Source organism: Temnothorax curvispinosus, unplaced genomic scaffold, assembly GCF_003070985.1.
Source record: "Temnothorax curvispinosus isolate PA1 unplaced genomic scaffold, ASM307098v1 QBEX01002750.1, whole genome shotgun sequence".
Lineage (NCBI taxonomy): Eukaryota > Metazoa > Arthropoda > Insecta > Hymenoptera > Formicidae > Temnothorax > Temnothorax curvispinosus.
In genome coordinates this window covers 19,159-33,459 of record NW_020212530.1, presented here as the reverse complement: position 1 = coordinate 33,459, position 14,301 = coordinate 19,159, and the positions used below count along the sequence as shown (strand labels likewise).

At 39.0% G+C, this 14,301-nt stretch overlaps 1 protein-coding gene across 3 annotated transcripts; it reads right to left on the bottom strand.

Annotated features, from left to right (window-relative positions):
• Positions 1-6: 6 nt before the first annotated feature.
• Positions 7-14,051, bottom strand: LOC112451893 (kinesin-like protein KIF12). Of its 3 annotated transcripts, none has more exons than XM_025011802.1 (16): positions 13,887-14,051; positions 11,698-11,938; positions 7,051-7,143; positions 6,874-6,952; positions 6,498-6,710; positions 5,445-5,582; positions 5,134-5,275; positions 4,810-4,904; positions 4,355-4,496; positions 3,668-3,786; positions 3,146-3,250; positions 2,937-3,066; positions 2,275-2,500; positions 1,615-1,759; positions 1,205-1,416; positions 7-449 (listed from the first exon to the last, which is right to left on the bottom strand). In XM_025011802.1, the coding sequence occupies exons 2-16, from the start codon at positions 11,919-11,921 to the stop codon at positions 11-13; spliced, it is 2,502 nt and encodes an 833-aa protein (XP_024867570.1). In that variant the 5' UTR covers positions 11,922-11,938; positions 13,887-14,051; the 3' UTR covers positions 7-10. The 3 variants fall into 3 exon arrangements, with proteins under 3 accessions (XP_024867570.1, XP_024867569.1, XP_024867571.1); XM_025011801.1 differs by lacking the exon at positions 13,887-14,051 and adding an exon at positions 13,493-13,743; XM_025011803.1 differs by lacking the exon at positions 13,887-14,051 and adding an exon at positions 13,493-13,743 and having other exon boundaries at positions 357-465.
• Positions 14,052-14,301: the final 250 nt, after the last annotated feature.

Genomic DNA, 14,301 nt, shown 5'->3' with positions numbered 1-14,301 from the left:
CACGGCCACCTCAAAATCGCGCGTCGTCGTCGTCGTCGACGGGGACCGGACTCCCGAACGCCCGCTGCTCGTCCTTCATTCTTCCCCCGGCGTTCCTCATCCTGTCCTTCCCGCTGGCCCGCGACTGCGACCTCCGGTTCCGCGGGTCCGATTCCGTCGTCGCGAGGGACGAGGGCGAGTGCGATATCGGCGGGAAGGGGACGGTGGGGGCGACCGATTCCGCGGAGTCGGGAGCGGAATTGCCGCCCTCCTCGAGAGGGCCACTCAGGATCGAATCGGGCGATCCGTTAGATTGCTCGGCGCGCGTCTCGGTAGCCACATTGGTGGCGATCGTGGTGGTGGTGCCGGCGACGGTGGCGGTGGAGCCGTCCGATCTCGACCTCGTCGGCGGAGGCTTGCCCTCCTCAGGGACCGTCGAGGTGCGCCGCAAGGTCGTCCTTTGACCTTGACTGTCACCGCGCGTGCCTTCGGTTAGTTTAGCCGGTTTTGCTCGGGGTCGGGGCGCACGAGGTGGCGAGCGTCAAACGTGGTACCTCAGAGAACGTTAGGATGTATTCCGCGAGACGAAATTCGGAACCGGAAAACTAGGCTCTTGTCTCAGATCTTTGAGATTAAAATATAATGTGCCTTTCAAGTGAAAACATGCTTTGTTAAACCAGGCGAAGAATAGTAAACATGTTTTATTCGGAATTTTGTGTCGGACACTTTTTCTATCGTTTTTTAAACTGAGACATTAGTCCGGATTCCGATATCTATCGAACGCGTCTCGAAATAAAAATTGGACATGGAGCTACTTTTTCTAAAGAAAATTTCCATCGCCAGATATGGAGAGAACGTGTTCGCTTAGGTATCACGCTTGATGCAATTCGACACGATCATTCAATACAAGTTTCTTATACAAACTCGAAATGCATTTACACTCTTTCAGACACACGAGGAATATATTTCTGTAAAATATTTTCTTTAAAGATTTTAGGAAAAAATACATGTATAATTAAAAAAAAACAATTAATGGTAAAAAATAAATAATAAATAAAATGAATAGTCACGCAAACTTTTTTGCAAAAGAGATGACATAACATTATGACGAAATAATTATTGAATTTCTACGGTAATAATATAGGTAACGCGTTACTATTATTATCAAACAACTTATTCGTTAGATTGAGCGACTTAAACCGCGATAAAAGATCGAGATACTTACTGATTTACATCCACCGATGAGATTCTCTGCTCCGGACTGATCATAGGCCGATTGTCGTTGTCCCACGAATTGTGTCGACGGTGATTGCTCTTGTCCTTGTAGGTTTCGGCAATGTTATTATAGCTGCCGACGATCCTACGCTTGTCGAGCTCCTTCTGCACCTTTTCCGGCATACTGCCGGCTGATCTGTATACTCCGCTACCGAGCGTGTGCTAAAACCAAAAATATATATCGCATAATTATTGAGGATATTAATGGTGTATTTTGAATACACGTGAATACTGAAGTCAAATCTTGAATCTCACATTGTGAGCCAAGCCTTTAATCTAATAAGAATTAATTTTGTACTTTATTATAATGACTTTCTTCATCAAACATGTATTATCGTTTCAGATGCACTTCGATCGTACCTTTGAGAAGGAATACACTGGGCTGGGAGCAGCGTTCGGATTCATCCAGACGTTGGTCGCACCAGGTACATCTTCGTTGTTGTCATTCAATAATTCCGCCGAGTACGAGGGTCTCGCTGGTATTATTGGCGATCGGCAGCACACCCTGTGAAAATATCATAAAACACTATAAAGATCGATTCAACAGACACAGCGTTAAGTCTAAGGGAGCGAGACTGGGAGAGTTACATTACAGTAGGGTAAACTCGGGTAAGATGGCCATACAGGAAAGATGGCCAACCTATGTTTTTTCAATCTAGCTTGCCATGAAACATCGAATGAACATGGATTGGCCTGTATGGCCCTCCTACCCGAGTTAATCCCCATGTGAATTATAAAATTTAGACAGAGGAAATCCAAACCGAAAATTTTTAATAACATCATTAATTTATGAAAACATTTCGCGTATATGAACGCGTGTAGAAACTTGCATAACTCTCCTAAAATATAAATCATGCGATACCGCGGAGAATATATATGTGAAACTGCACAAAGTACTTTTAAAAGTTCGACTCGAATGTAAATTTGACGCGAAAGGCAAGAAAAATAACGTAAGTACATATGTTTCGGTTATTTTATCTTCAAGCACATTGGGAATGTCGCGCCATTTAGCGGACTTACGAGTTTACGTCCTCGAGTTTCTTGAGCAGCCTCTCGTTTTCCCGACAAACGAGTTCCTGGTCTCGTATCACTTGGTCCCGCGTGACATAGAGCTCCGCATTCTCGCGCCGTAGCGCCTCGTTCTCGCTGATGTACGCTTGGATCAATGTGCTCAGCTCCGAGCTATCCATTTCGGCCAATTTGTCGAGATCCACCGGTGGCGGTGTCACGGCTATCAGTCTGTCACCTGTAAACGATCGACGATGATATAATAGTAAAGAAAAAAGAAATACAGAGACCGACAGAGCGAGAGTTACTTATATATATTTTGCAAAATCGAATTCTTATATATAATCTTAAAAATTAGCAATTGGTTTAATCGATTTATTGATACTACTATTTTAACACTCGAGATTATGAAAATCTAATTTTTACGTATATCATTTCTTTATTTATCTGATTTATCTCAAGCTGTTGAATTATTAATTCTTTTATTTCCTACATTAGAGATTTGGACTTTACTGAAAAAAAGATTGATAAACTTTAAAGGTTCAACAGTTTACAAAATAAATTCTTATACTAATTTCCTTTGACTATGCTAACGGTGTTTAAATTATTTCTCGCGTTTGACGTTATCGATAAAAAGTGGATGATGAGATATTCTAGGGATATGCGAATATTACTTTTCGATTCGCTGCGGATCATGTTTTGAGCCTCGTTGCTGAGATGAAGAGCCAGCCTTAAATGATCGTTCTCGGTCTGAAGAGCCCCCACTTCGCGCTTCAAGCTGAGAATCAGAGCTTCGCGTGGATCCTGCAAAAAAAAAAAGACTTTTCAGACATTTATCTCTCAAAATTCCTTTAAAAATCCCGAAACAAGTGCGTGATCTTACCATCACTATAAGAGGCTTCGTAGCGATCTTTTTAGCTCTCGCGGCGTATCTCAAGGTGTTTAACGTCTCGGTGGCATTTGAACGAGCCGGCGAAACGCAGGCGATCTAAATATTTGATATAATTAATCATTATCGATCTCAACTGCAAAAACTGAATGAATTGGATGAGAATCGCTAGAAATTTATGTAACAGATTTTTTAACTCGTATAATATCTATTAAGCATATTATATAAAATTAACAAATTAAGAAGGATAAAGAGATATTAATTTCTTAAAACTTTATTTTTTTTAAGATTAGAAAAATTCAATTTCTTTATTTGATTTATTGCCGATTCTTTGCTGTCATTTATTTCAGTTCTTTCCAGGAAATTTACAATGATATATCACTAATGCCGGTTCAGGGTCATATATTATATTAACAATTATCGCGTAAACAGTACAGATAAGCGTTTTCGCGGGAACATCGTTATCGATCGCGAATCGATTCGTCATGAAAAACCCATTTATCTCTATCAACTTACCATTAACGTGACGCCGTTTCCAGCGAGACTGTCGGCCAAAAGCTTCGTCAATTTACTGTCCCGATAAGGAATATGGCCAGTTTTCCGTTTTCCATCGCTCAAGGAAGAGATGCAGTATCCTGCGCAAAATATAATAAACGTTTACTCTCGCGAGAAAGTCAGACTTAATTTAAAAGTTAGATACTTCGCGAGATGAAAAGTACATCGTGTTTTTCTCGAACGATTTTGTGAAAACCAACGCGCTACTTGGAAGACTTTTTACGAAAAAGTTCTTATCGTTTCGTTTCGCGACCGTAATCGCGAAAGTTTATCGATTATTTTCCATAGATGGAAGGTACACGGGGCCACGTCTTTTCACATGTCAGTAACTTAAATAGCTATCGATTGCTTCAGCTATTCTAAATAATAGACGTACCGCAATTTCAAAGTCAATAAGATCTAATCTAATTTTCCATCGATAAATGAATTATAATCATTATTTATATAATGAAATGATTGTTAAATGACGCGATTGCATTTAGTTTACATTACACGGTATCAATCGTCGACATAAAGCAACGTCGGACTCCCCCCAAGTTTCGTATTTATAATGAATTGTATCGAGGTGTGTGTTTTATGTAGAAAAGTTGCTCGTTCCTTCGACACGATATCGGTATTTCGGAAAATGTAATTATGATGTGGACTCACCTAATACCATGAGGCTCTTGTTAATATTGTTCGCCTCTTCCAAGGTTTTGCCCTCGCTCTGTGTTTTCTTCGTCATTTCACTTCCGGCAAGGTCCACGAAATTAATTTTTCCTTGTTTCGAGATGAACACACCGTTTTCCATCTATTGATGCAAGAGAAACTTGTATTAGGCCGGTATTCATAGTCGGATCTTATTTCAAGACCGTCTTAAGTAATGTCTTAAGATGCTCATACCTCTCTCTCTCATACTTAAGACGGTCTTAAATTTAAGATCCGACTATGAATACCGGCCTTATTCTTCATTGTAAATTAATTCGGATCGCGTGACGGTGAAATAAATTAAACTTAATAGCTCTCGTACGAAATTCGACACTATATTTTAACGTTTTCGATGCTTATCTCTATATGTATTTTCGTCTCAAGGGAAATAACCACGAGATATCATATTCACTTACTGCTTGCTCAGAAGTTATAGCTATAGTCAAGATCGAGTGGCTTCTGCTGGAATATTCGTTCATATTGTGCGTACCGATCGATCTATTCCTCAGTCCTGTAAAAACAGCGATTATTATAAACAGTATTTCGTAAGCCCCAATTTCTAAATTTAGAAAAAGTAAGTTCGCAAAATGAGATTCTATAAAACTGTTAGATACGATTAATATCGATTAAATAAAAATATATTTTATTAATTATAATGAACTTCATATGCAAAATTCATATGGATGAAATCTTATGACTTCCTTCCGTGGCGAGATTTGCTTATTTCTTTAAAGTCTCACCTTCTTCGAGAACCGCCAGAAGATCGTCCAGTTCTTCACATTCTACCGTGAAGAGATTCTCGACAAAAAATCCACGCGTCTTCTTACTCCACCGTACTGCCAGGGGTTTCCTCGAAGAGCCGGGATTTAAGAGATCTATCACCTATTTGTTCATTCATTTTTACATTACTATCATTTTTATAACAGAATTTACTCGCGATGATAATCGCTCGTTTCATTTTGCGCGTATAAAGTGAAAAAAAATTCGCACTTTTTCGTATGATAGTTATTGCTTTTATTAGACGATATATCTTATCGTGTTAAAGACAGACCTTCTCATTATAGATTTCCAGAAAGGAAGCCTTTAGAACAAAGTTGCAATTCTCGTGTTCTTGAAGGACTTTAAATAGGTAGACGAAGGAACGGAAGACCAGACCATGGTCCTCCGAGTACGGATCCATTTTTTCGAACTGTTATAAAAAGAATGATTAGATTAACATTATAAATCTAAAAAGATATAACGTGTGAACATTAAGTTCAGCATTACTTAATGCATTATTTAATGCACGAGTTTAATTCTTAATTAATTTCCAAATAAAAGTTTTAATATATTTAATTATTTTATTAAAGGTATTACATTAAATTAATTGCAATTATTTACTATATATTTGCTAAATTGTATTATTTGTTAAAAAAGTTATTTTCGTTGAAATATATCGTTACAGTGTTCTCTCGTCATCATTAATTATTTAAAAATTTTTATAACATTCAATTGAATATGGATAATAAAATAAAGCTTCTTCCGTTTCATATTCCTTAAAAAATGTTTCGTATTTTCTATATATTTCAAAAAGATGTAATTGCGAGATATGTATATCGGATAAGATATTTTTTCCTTGTACCTATACGATTCACTATTTATTTCCGAAACTTCTTATCGATCATTTTAAAAGCGTTTAGTTGCAGAAGCGACGTTATGTGTGACTTAGACGCATTATCTTATCTACGAAAGACAATCAACTTTAACCTTCCGGCTAGCTATGTAGCTATCGATCGCTAACGTCACCATATGTTTTACGTATCGTATTGTCTCTTGCAATATAACTGAACGGACGTATACTACGACGCCATTAAAAAACACTTCGCATAACTTTAACTTACGATTTTTCCCAGAATATTCAAGTAACGCGTTGTTGTTTCGAAAGAGCCGAGAAATATTGAAAGTAATATTCAGAGTGAAGCCTTACGTGTTGGTATGAGAATTTTCGCGTAATTCGATATTATTTTTTCTCATTCTTGTTAAGCGCAAAAAAATCACTTGATTTAGAATAATTAAGAAAAAATTTTCTTTTAGCGAAACGCTCAAAACTTGTGTCTACGCTTACGAGTCTCGGAGGTCCAGTCAGGGTATGCGTTTTGCCACTTCCGGTCTGTCCGTAACAAAACGCGGTGCAGCTGAAGCCTTCCACCGCCATTTCGATGAGGTTCTTAATACCGGAGTACTGCAGGATATCCTCCTGTGTGGCATTTGGCTCGAAAACGACGTTGTACGAGAACACCTTCGGCTTTTTGTCGCCGCTGCTCGTAACCGCGTCGCACTGCGAGATAAAAGACGTGGTGTTCCGTTCAACTCGACCATTGTAAATATTGTTATCGATGACATAGGGAAGTGCTTATGTGTGGAGAAGGATCGGGATAGTAAGGATCGGCTTTAGAAATCAAGGGGTCCAGGCCGAGAAGACAGATGATTTTCGTACTTACGTATATTTGTCCATCGCCGGGAAACTGAACGGCCATTTCATCACCGGATTTAATTTCTTTATTACTGAGCGGACGAACCCTAGGAGAAAGGAGAGTTATTATAGAGTTATTATGGACGCTATGATAATTTTAAGTCATTTTAAAGCGGCTGACGTAAGAGCGACTCGAGCTAAATACCTGACGACGACATTTATATTGTTTTCTGGAAGTAGATGCTTGGTCGCAATTATCCGTTTATCACCGTCTATTAATCTTTCGATGCTACCGGCCCTGAAAGCACGTAATAACGTTATCTTACAATTAGCGATCTATTATTAACATATATTAATGAAATTAATTCATAAGAGAACGATGACGATCAGATACGAGATCTTGTGTATAAAAATATATTAATTTTAAACGGCAAAAAGTGACTTAAGTGACTTGCTTTTATCTGTTTGATAAACACTCATTTGTCACTTTTGAAATTAAAAAAAAAAGTGGATAGTGTTTCATCGTTATTAAGAGTAATTATCTTTGAATAACGGAATACGTCGCGCGTTGCCATTTACTCTAGATAGTTAAAAATCTCCCTGTAAAAGTCACCGTATATAGTTAAAGATCTCCGCATATATCGAGCTTCTATAGTTAAAAAAATATATAATATACACGGGACGTCACCGCTTAGCTGCGAGTTATTATCATTACGTGCACAGCTCTAACCGTTTCTATTATTAAACGGCGACCGCCGATCTAATTCCGCAAATTAACGGCGGTTCCATGAATGCGCGATCGCAAACGTCCGATACGGAAATGTCCAGTCAATCGTTCGATTGACCTCTAATCGCGCGGCCGGCCCTTATAATTTACGAGGCACCGATCGAAGCGCATCGAGTCGTCGCCGGTCGCTCGCGTGTTTGGCCGCGTTATCCAGGCGCGATTTCTTTTTTATACCGAAAAACGCCGCGGCATTCCGAGAGACCTTTCTCAATCATTGAGAGAAACAACAATGTTGGTAAATACCGGATCGTACGATCGATCAGCCGTCGCTAAATCGCCGATATTCGAGAGGTTCGCGTTGCAGAATACGAAGTATCCTCACAAATCTCGTACTCGAAGTGTTTGCGTCATTCCTAGCTGAAACTACTTCCTCGAACGGACGAATATCGAATAGCTGAACGCGAAAAGGCCGCGATCTTCGAAGCTAATGCGAGCTTTCATTTGGCGCGACGAGATAATAAAGTACAATGACCCGCAAGTATTATTCAGAGTTACCCCGAAAGACTTCCCCGTTCCCTTCTTCTCCCGCATTTGTAGCTGCATGTACGATGTACAATGATCAATTGTCCGAAAATACGTTCTTTGTAATTGCGTAAAAAACAAACTGTCAAAATTTAACTTTTCGTGTACGATGGCACGGTGTATATTTGATTATACCCTCTTAATTGATTTGCTTTAAACGCTCTTCGTTTAAAGGGCACGAATTCGGGGCAGCGTTTCCTCCCTGTGCACACACACGCGCGCGCGTGTCACGTGCGAGGTGACTCCGTGTTTATCGTTTTACAATTTGCAGTAATTGCCGCGTCGCACGTGAGTATACTCGAGCTGGGGCCTGGGGCCGCTTTTACGAGACTCGACGACCGCAAAAGCGGCTCGGTTCACCGGAGAGACTCACGCCGTCCTCGTCGGTCTTCTCCTCGTGATATTAATCATACGCACACGTGGCCGATACGACGGACGTATACGCACTTTTATGACATAGTTCGATAATAGTCGCTTATCGATTGCGGGACCTTGCCGTGCGACCTCATGTAGTCGTAGTCAGTCGTAGTCGACGTCATAACGACAATCTTATAGATACATGTACATACGTGTGTAAATATTGTCTCCGGCTCATCCCCTTTTTTCTTTTACGCATATACGACGCGAGTCACCGAAAATAGAACGCTCGAACGTCTCTCACGGATCAAAAGATTCGGAAGGATACGCGGAGAACGCAAGCGGAGATGGTTGCGAGCGTTCTCAGCGTTCTAATCTGACGTTTAATGTAAATTATTTTACACTCTACGTGTAAATTTGCGATTGCATTTAAATGACGGAGATGAGCTTTCATGGTCACGGCGAAAGCAGGGTGCGAAATTAAATACGCAATTGTTATTCAAATACAAGTCGCGTGTCGACTGGAAATTCAGAACTGTAAAAACAGCAATGCCGCGTGATAGGTCGTCACTCATGCGGTGATATTTCATAAAATATTTAATTATTATTGAGTGCAGGTTGCGTGATATGATGTCTGTTATTGTCTAGAAAATCGGAAAATATATGCTCCGCTTTGGTCTACGATACTTGGGCAGGGTTTACATATAATTTAAATACATGATCTCCATTAAAAGGAATTCAATTAAACTGCCTAAAAATTAAACTAGTTATACATACTCGTAATGAAATTAAAATAACTTATTGTGAGTACCGTTATATTATTGAATTATAATTATACTTAGTGTATTGAATGGTTTTTTATTAAAAGGGGATTAAATTAGATTATGAAAGATTAATTAAAATTGTAATTGAACTAAAAAGTAGTTTTAATTTTTCTGTTAGACTGTAATATATTATTATTTACATTTGGCAATAAAATATTATATGTACTTATGTCATTTTATAATAATATGAAATTATATCGACCGCATGGGACCGAGAGACCGTAATGCTTTCGTAATCGATAAGCAATGTCGAAGCATGTGATACCGGAAGCGTGGAAATGTCCGTGCGTGTGAGTTGTTTTTCGTATCGATGCGCGAACGGTAATGAAGTTTACACAAGCGTCCGGAGTAAAATCGAATACGAGTCGCAAATGCGCGCGCGAGTTACTGTCCCTCTTGATGGCCGCGTCGCGTCATCTTTGTCCCAGATCTTCCGAACGATTTCCAGCTAGGACAATCTATCCCGCCGACCAATTTTCTCGTTCGCAAAACCGCGAGTCGATAGGGCAATTTCGCGAGGCCGCGTGCAATCTCGAGATTCAACCACAAGTAAGCGTGAAAGATAATAAATTATGAATTACAAATAATATTGTGAAGAACGGGCATAATTGATATACATACATATAAAATAATTTACTTTAATCTTTATCATCTAAAAAATTTTTGCACTCTTTATATTATGTATCTATTTTACACTTTTACAGCTACTTTTTAATTATATCCCTAATTGCAACTTCGTAATGACGAAATTATGTAATTATTAATTAAAATTTTGTAATATTTTACAATTCTTTACATACATTGACCTTTGCTTTTATAATTCTATACAAAAGAGATATTTAGTATTATCGCATTATAAAAATATATTCTTAAGCTCCTTTTGTATTTAAGTGAAACTTACGTCAACGTGACGTATCTTGTTATCTTTACTGATCAGTTTCTCTTACGTAAGTAAAATCGCCATTATTCGAGTGGCAAGTGCCACTTGAAATATTAAGCACTGATTAGAACTGTCAATTTCAACTGACGGACTTTTGCATAAAAAGAGGACCTACGCCGATTTCCGCGCTTATCTATTTAATTTCACACGTACCGTAATCATCCTTTCGATATTATCGCGACAAATCAAAACGATAAAGCACCACGTCCCGATAATCGAGTTTTTCCATCGTGTATTTGCACGAATGTAATATGTCACTTCAACTTGTCACGTACCGATCGATTGTCGAAGCGTTTTTTCGTCGCGGTTTATCGTCTTCGCAACTACACAAATCAATGGTACGTTATTCCATTGTCGAGAAATTTACGTGGGAACTTGCAGTATAAATTTACTAATACTAGCGCACGAAAATAATTTATACATAAAATGAAATACATATAACGTTTATGAAATAATTTTGCAAACAAACTTTATGGTAGATTCACAAGAATTTATATATATTATTTTAATTTGTTGGAATAAAATTGATATATTGAAACATATATAATATAATTTTCCGATTAGAGATTGGGACGTAAAAAGCAACAAAAAATTTAGTTATGACTTCCTAATTTAGTCATGAAGAAAGATTACATAAATCAATTGTCAATTTCTAACTCGTTTTTCCATTATCGTTAATTTTATTTTCCGACTGCGTCGATATTATATAGTTACCATCAGTACTTCGCCATCATTTCGATTATCCAATTTTCGATTAGGCAAATTTGTTTCGCAGAAACTTTGTCGCCGAAGTATAATATGTCATTCACGTCTATTGTCAGACAAGAAGATGTCGATATATTTTATCAAAGGCAAAGGTATTGTGCTCGACACACGGACGCAATTGTTATTATTCATTGCCCATAACAAGGCGATTTGTCGATGGTATCGCTCGTAAATTTATTGCTCGGATAAATCTTCCGAGAATTAATTTCTGATATAAGAAATTATCTATTTGCAGATTAAATTGTTTTGGATTCTCCTCGAGAGAAAAATTCAATATTTATAAATTATTATTTTATATAATATTTATAAATTATTATATATATCTATATTTCTTTTATAGTTCGCGGTCGCTAAATAATTTTGGCAGTATATTGAAATTATTACACATTATGTGTAACAAAATTGGATGTCATTTTCACAAGCACAAATATAAATGCAGACAAAGTAAAATAAATAATAATTTCTATTTTTTTAACGTGCGATTATAATCGAGACACCGCGGGTTTAGACGCCGGGAATTTCAATGAGCAGTAATCTTCGTGGAAGTGTGTGGCCAAGCAGCGGAAATACTACATATACAAACTCAGGCGTAAAGCAGTCTACATCGATTCGCGATTCGTTTCTCTCGACATGCGGTTGGCAGCTTAGGATACTCACTCGTTACCCCGTGCCGAGTGCAACAGCGTGTTTTTTCCCTTTCCCTTGGTGTCGGAGCCACCGCTCTTTCCTGGACTACTTCCTCGAGAACCAGTTTGCTCGCCAGGACTGTTTCCTCGCGAGCCTCGTCCTCCAACTCTTCGTTCCCTCGACCTCCCGTTCCTCCCATTTTCTCGTTGGGGGCTCGGGCCGCGCGTCGGGGACGGATTTTTCACCAGCACCATTCGTCAACCTGCTGGATCTACATTGACTTAGTGTTAGTTTATTAACGCAATTAATCAACGCAGAAAGAGGTGCCTGTTAGTTCGTAGCACATACGAAATGTCGCATTCCGAAAGTTCCAATTTCACGAATATATGTAAATTATACACACATAAATATGTAAATTTCTTTTTTTAACACAGAGAGCAAATGAGAGAACGCGTGCAGATACTTTTCAAACTAAAGGTAAACTGCTGTTTACCGTGAGATTTAAGCTCACCACTTATCTCTTGTCACGATCTTTCTGGTAAAACGCGCAAATTCGAAATGCGAAATTTATGCAACCACTTGCGCATTCAATATAGTCAACTAATTACGGGCGTTTCGCGCATTGTGCTAGATTCGATTGCGAATCTTGGCTAAGCTTCGTTTCGCCCACGATGTTAATTAGCTGTTATTAAAGCGCAATTAAAGCGAGAGCTACCGTTACTTTGGAATTGATTCGTGTGAAAATGAATTTTTCTGAAAACTGAAACGTAAATAAAATATACAAAAATATAAACACATATAAAATAGTAAATGATGAATAACAAATAATAGGGAAATACGAGAGATTTGGTAGACGATATTAAATATAATAAATAGAGTAAAAAGAATATAACGATGCAAGAAATACAACTTCCTATACGATTAAGAAATCTATTAATTCAAATTTTTTCCCTCAATTTCATTCTGAAGTAATAAATCCTTCCTCGTAGTTGGAGATTTAATTAAAATCGTTCTGTAGAGGCATTGAAATCACCGACCTGCACCGACGTTTGCTCGCTGAGAATGGAATCACTTTTCTTCCAACACGAATGATATCATCTTCCGTTCCGGAAGATCGCGTTTTACTGCCTTGTTGAAAGTAAAAGCAAACAAGCGGGACAGACGGCTAATACAAATATTTTACACGAGTCATTAAAAGGTAGACCTCGCGTCAAGAGAATCCGCTCGAAAAATTAACGATCGATTAAAATGGCAGTTTAATCTTCTAATTGATTTACAGTGTCATCGACTGTCGCCATATTGTCCATTCTCTAATATTATTTCTGTTGCGATGGAATTTATTATCTCGCGTGAATGTCACGGATCGACGCACATTGTCGATCGTTAATTCGCGACAACTTTTCGAACTTCTCTCTTCTAATGAATTTCTATCACACAAAGTTGATATTTTTTGAATAAAATAAATAATAGTTACGAATAATAACTTGCAGTTAATGAATTCTAATATAATGATGCCTCAATAAATTTTAATAAACACAGATGTAAAAAAAACGACCCGGGGAAATAATGTCGGTTCGTCATTTGCTCACGGCATATAATTTTAAAGCGAGAGTTAATTCTCATTTCCCGTTCGCGAGTATTATCGACTGCCCGAAAAGAGAGGCTAACAATAGGTTCAAGCGCAACAAAACGCTCATCTCACCCTAATAGAGCACGTAAGACTTTCATAATTGAAAAGATTGCTTAGACCACTTATCGAACTGAAATCCAACATGACGTCCTCGAGGGTATAGTCGGTACAATCCGCCGACGGAAATGCACTTACATTCGCAATTTCATGTATCGTCCGGAAAATTCCTCGCACCTTTACGAAACGCACCACACGTATATGTATATATATACACTCGCACTCGTCCCCCTCCCTCCGCCGAACGACGCGTGTTTAGGTGATTCGGAGCTCGGGGTCGGAGTGAAGCGCGGATTTGCCCCCGTCGATTTATCGAGTCGACTTATCGCTCCAACCGTTCGCGGGGGGATGATAAGCGCGCGTTGCCGCTGCGTGCAGTAGCAACAACCACCGGCGCCGTACTGACAGACGGGGGTGAGTCTTGACCCGTGGGAGGCCATCGAGGGGGGTAGTTTTCCTATAGTCGGTGTCGCGCGCCGATCGAAAGCGACGGTCGCTCGTCACAACAACCACCGTTATTGCTATTACTCACCGTAACTACTACCACCGTTGCAATTCCACCGCCACCCTTATCACCCCGTGCGCCCAGCAACACGGTCATCGTCCACGTGGACTTGGGAATTACATCACCAACCGCGAACTTGACATCGGCAACAACGGCGACGACGACGCTGATGATATATGTCGATCGGCAGCAGACACTTCGACGGGGATCGATGGGGATTACTCGTATAAATATTATTCGTAGAAATATATTATTTCGAATAATATTCATAAACTAACGAAATTTTCATCCGGTCCGTTATTCGGGTAAAACTTTTTACCCGCATATTCGTCATTCTCTTTGGGAGGAGAATTAGATCACGCCTCTCTTCGGGGATTAATGCGCATGCCGAATCGAATGGCATCGATGTGATCTCGGAAATTTGCCGTCTGAACGGAAATTT

What these genes read in the sequence shown, in the direction of transcription:
- LOC112451893 (XM_025011802.1), bottom strand. Translation starts at nt 11,921, where the DNA reads ATGGTGCTGGTGAAAAATCCGTCCCCGACGCGCGGCCCGAGCCCCCAA. An exon ending in GATCCGCAGCGAATCGAAAA is followed by an intron (nt 2,501 to 2,936) that starts GTAATATTCGCA and finishes GATCGTTTACAG; the next exon opens with GTGACAGACTGATAGCCGTG. An exon ending in TCATCGGTGGATGTAAATCA is followed by an intron (nt 450 to 1,204) that starts GTAAGTATCTCG and finishes GCGCGGTGACAG; the next exon opens with TCAAGGTCAAAGGACGACCT.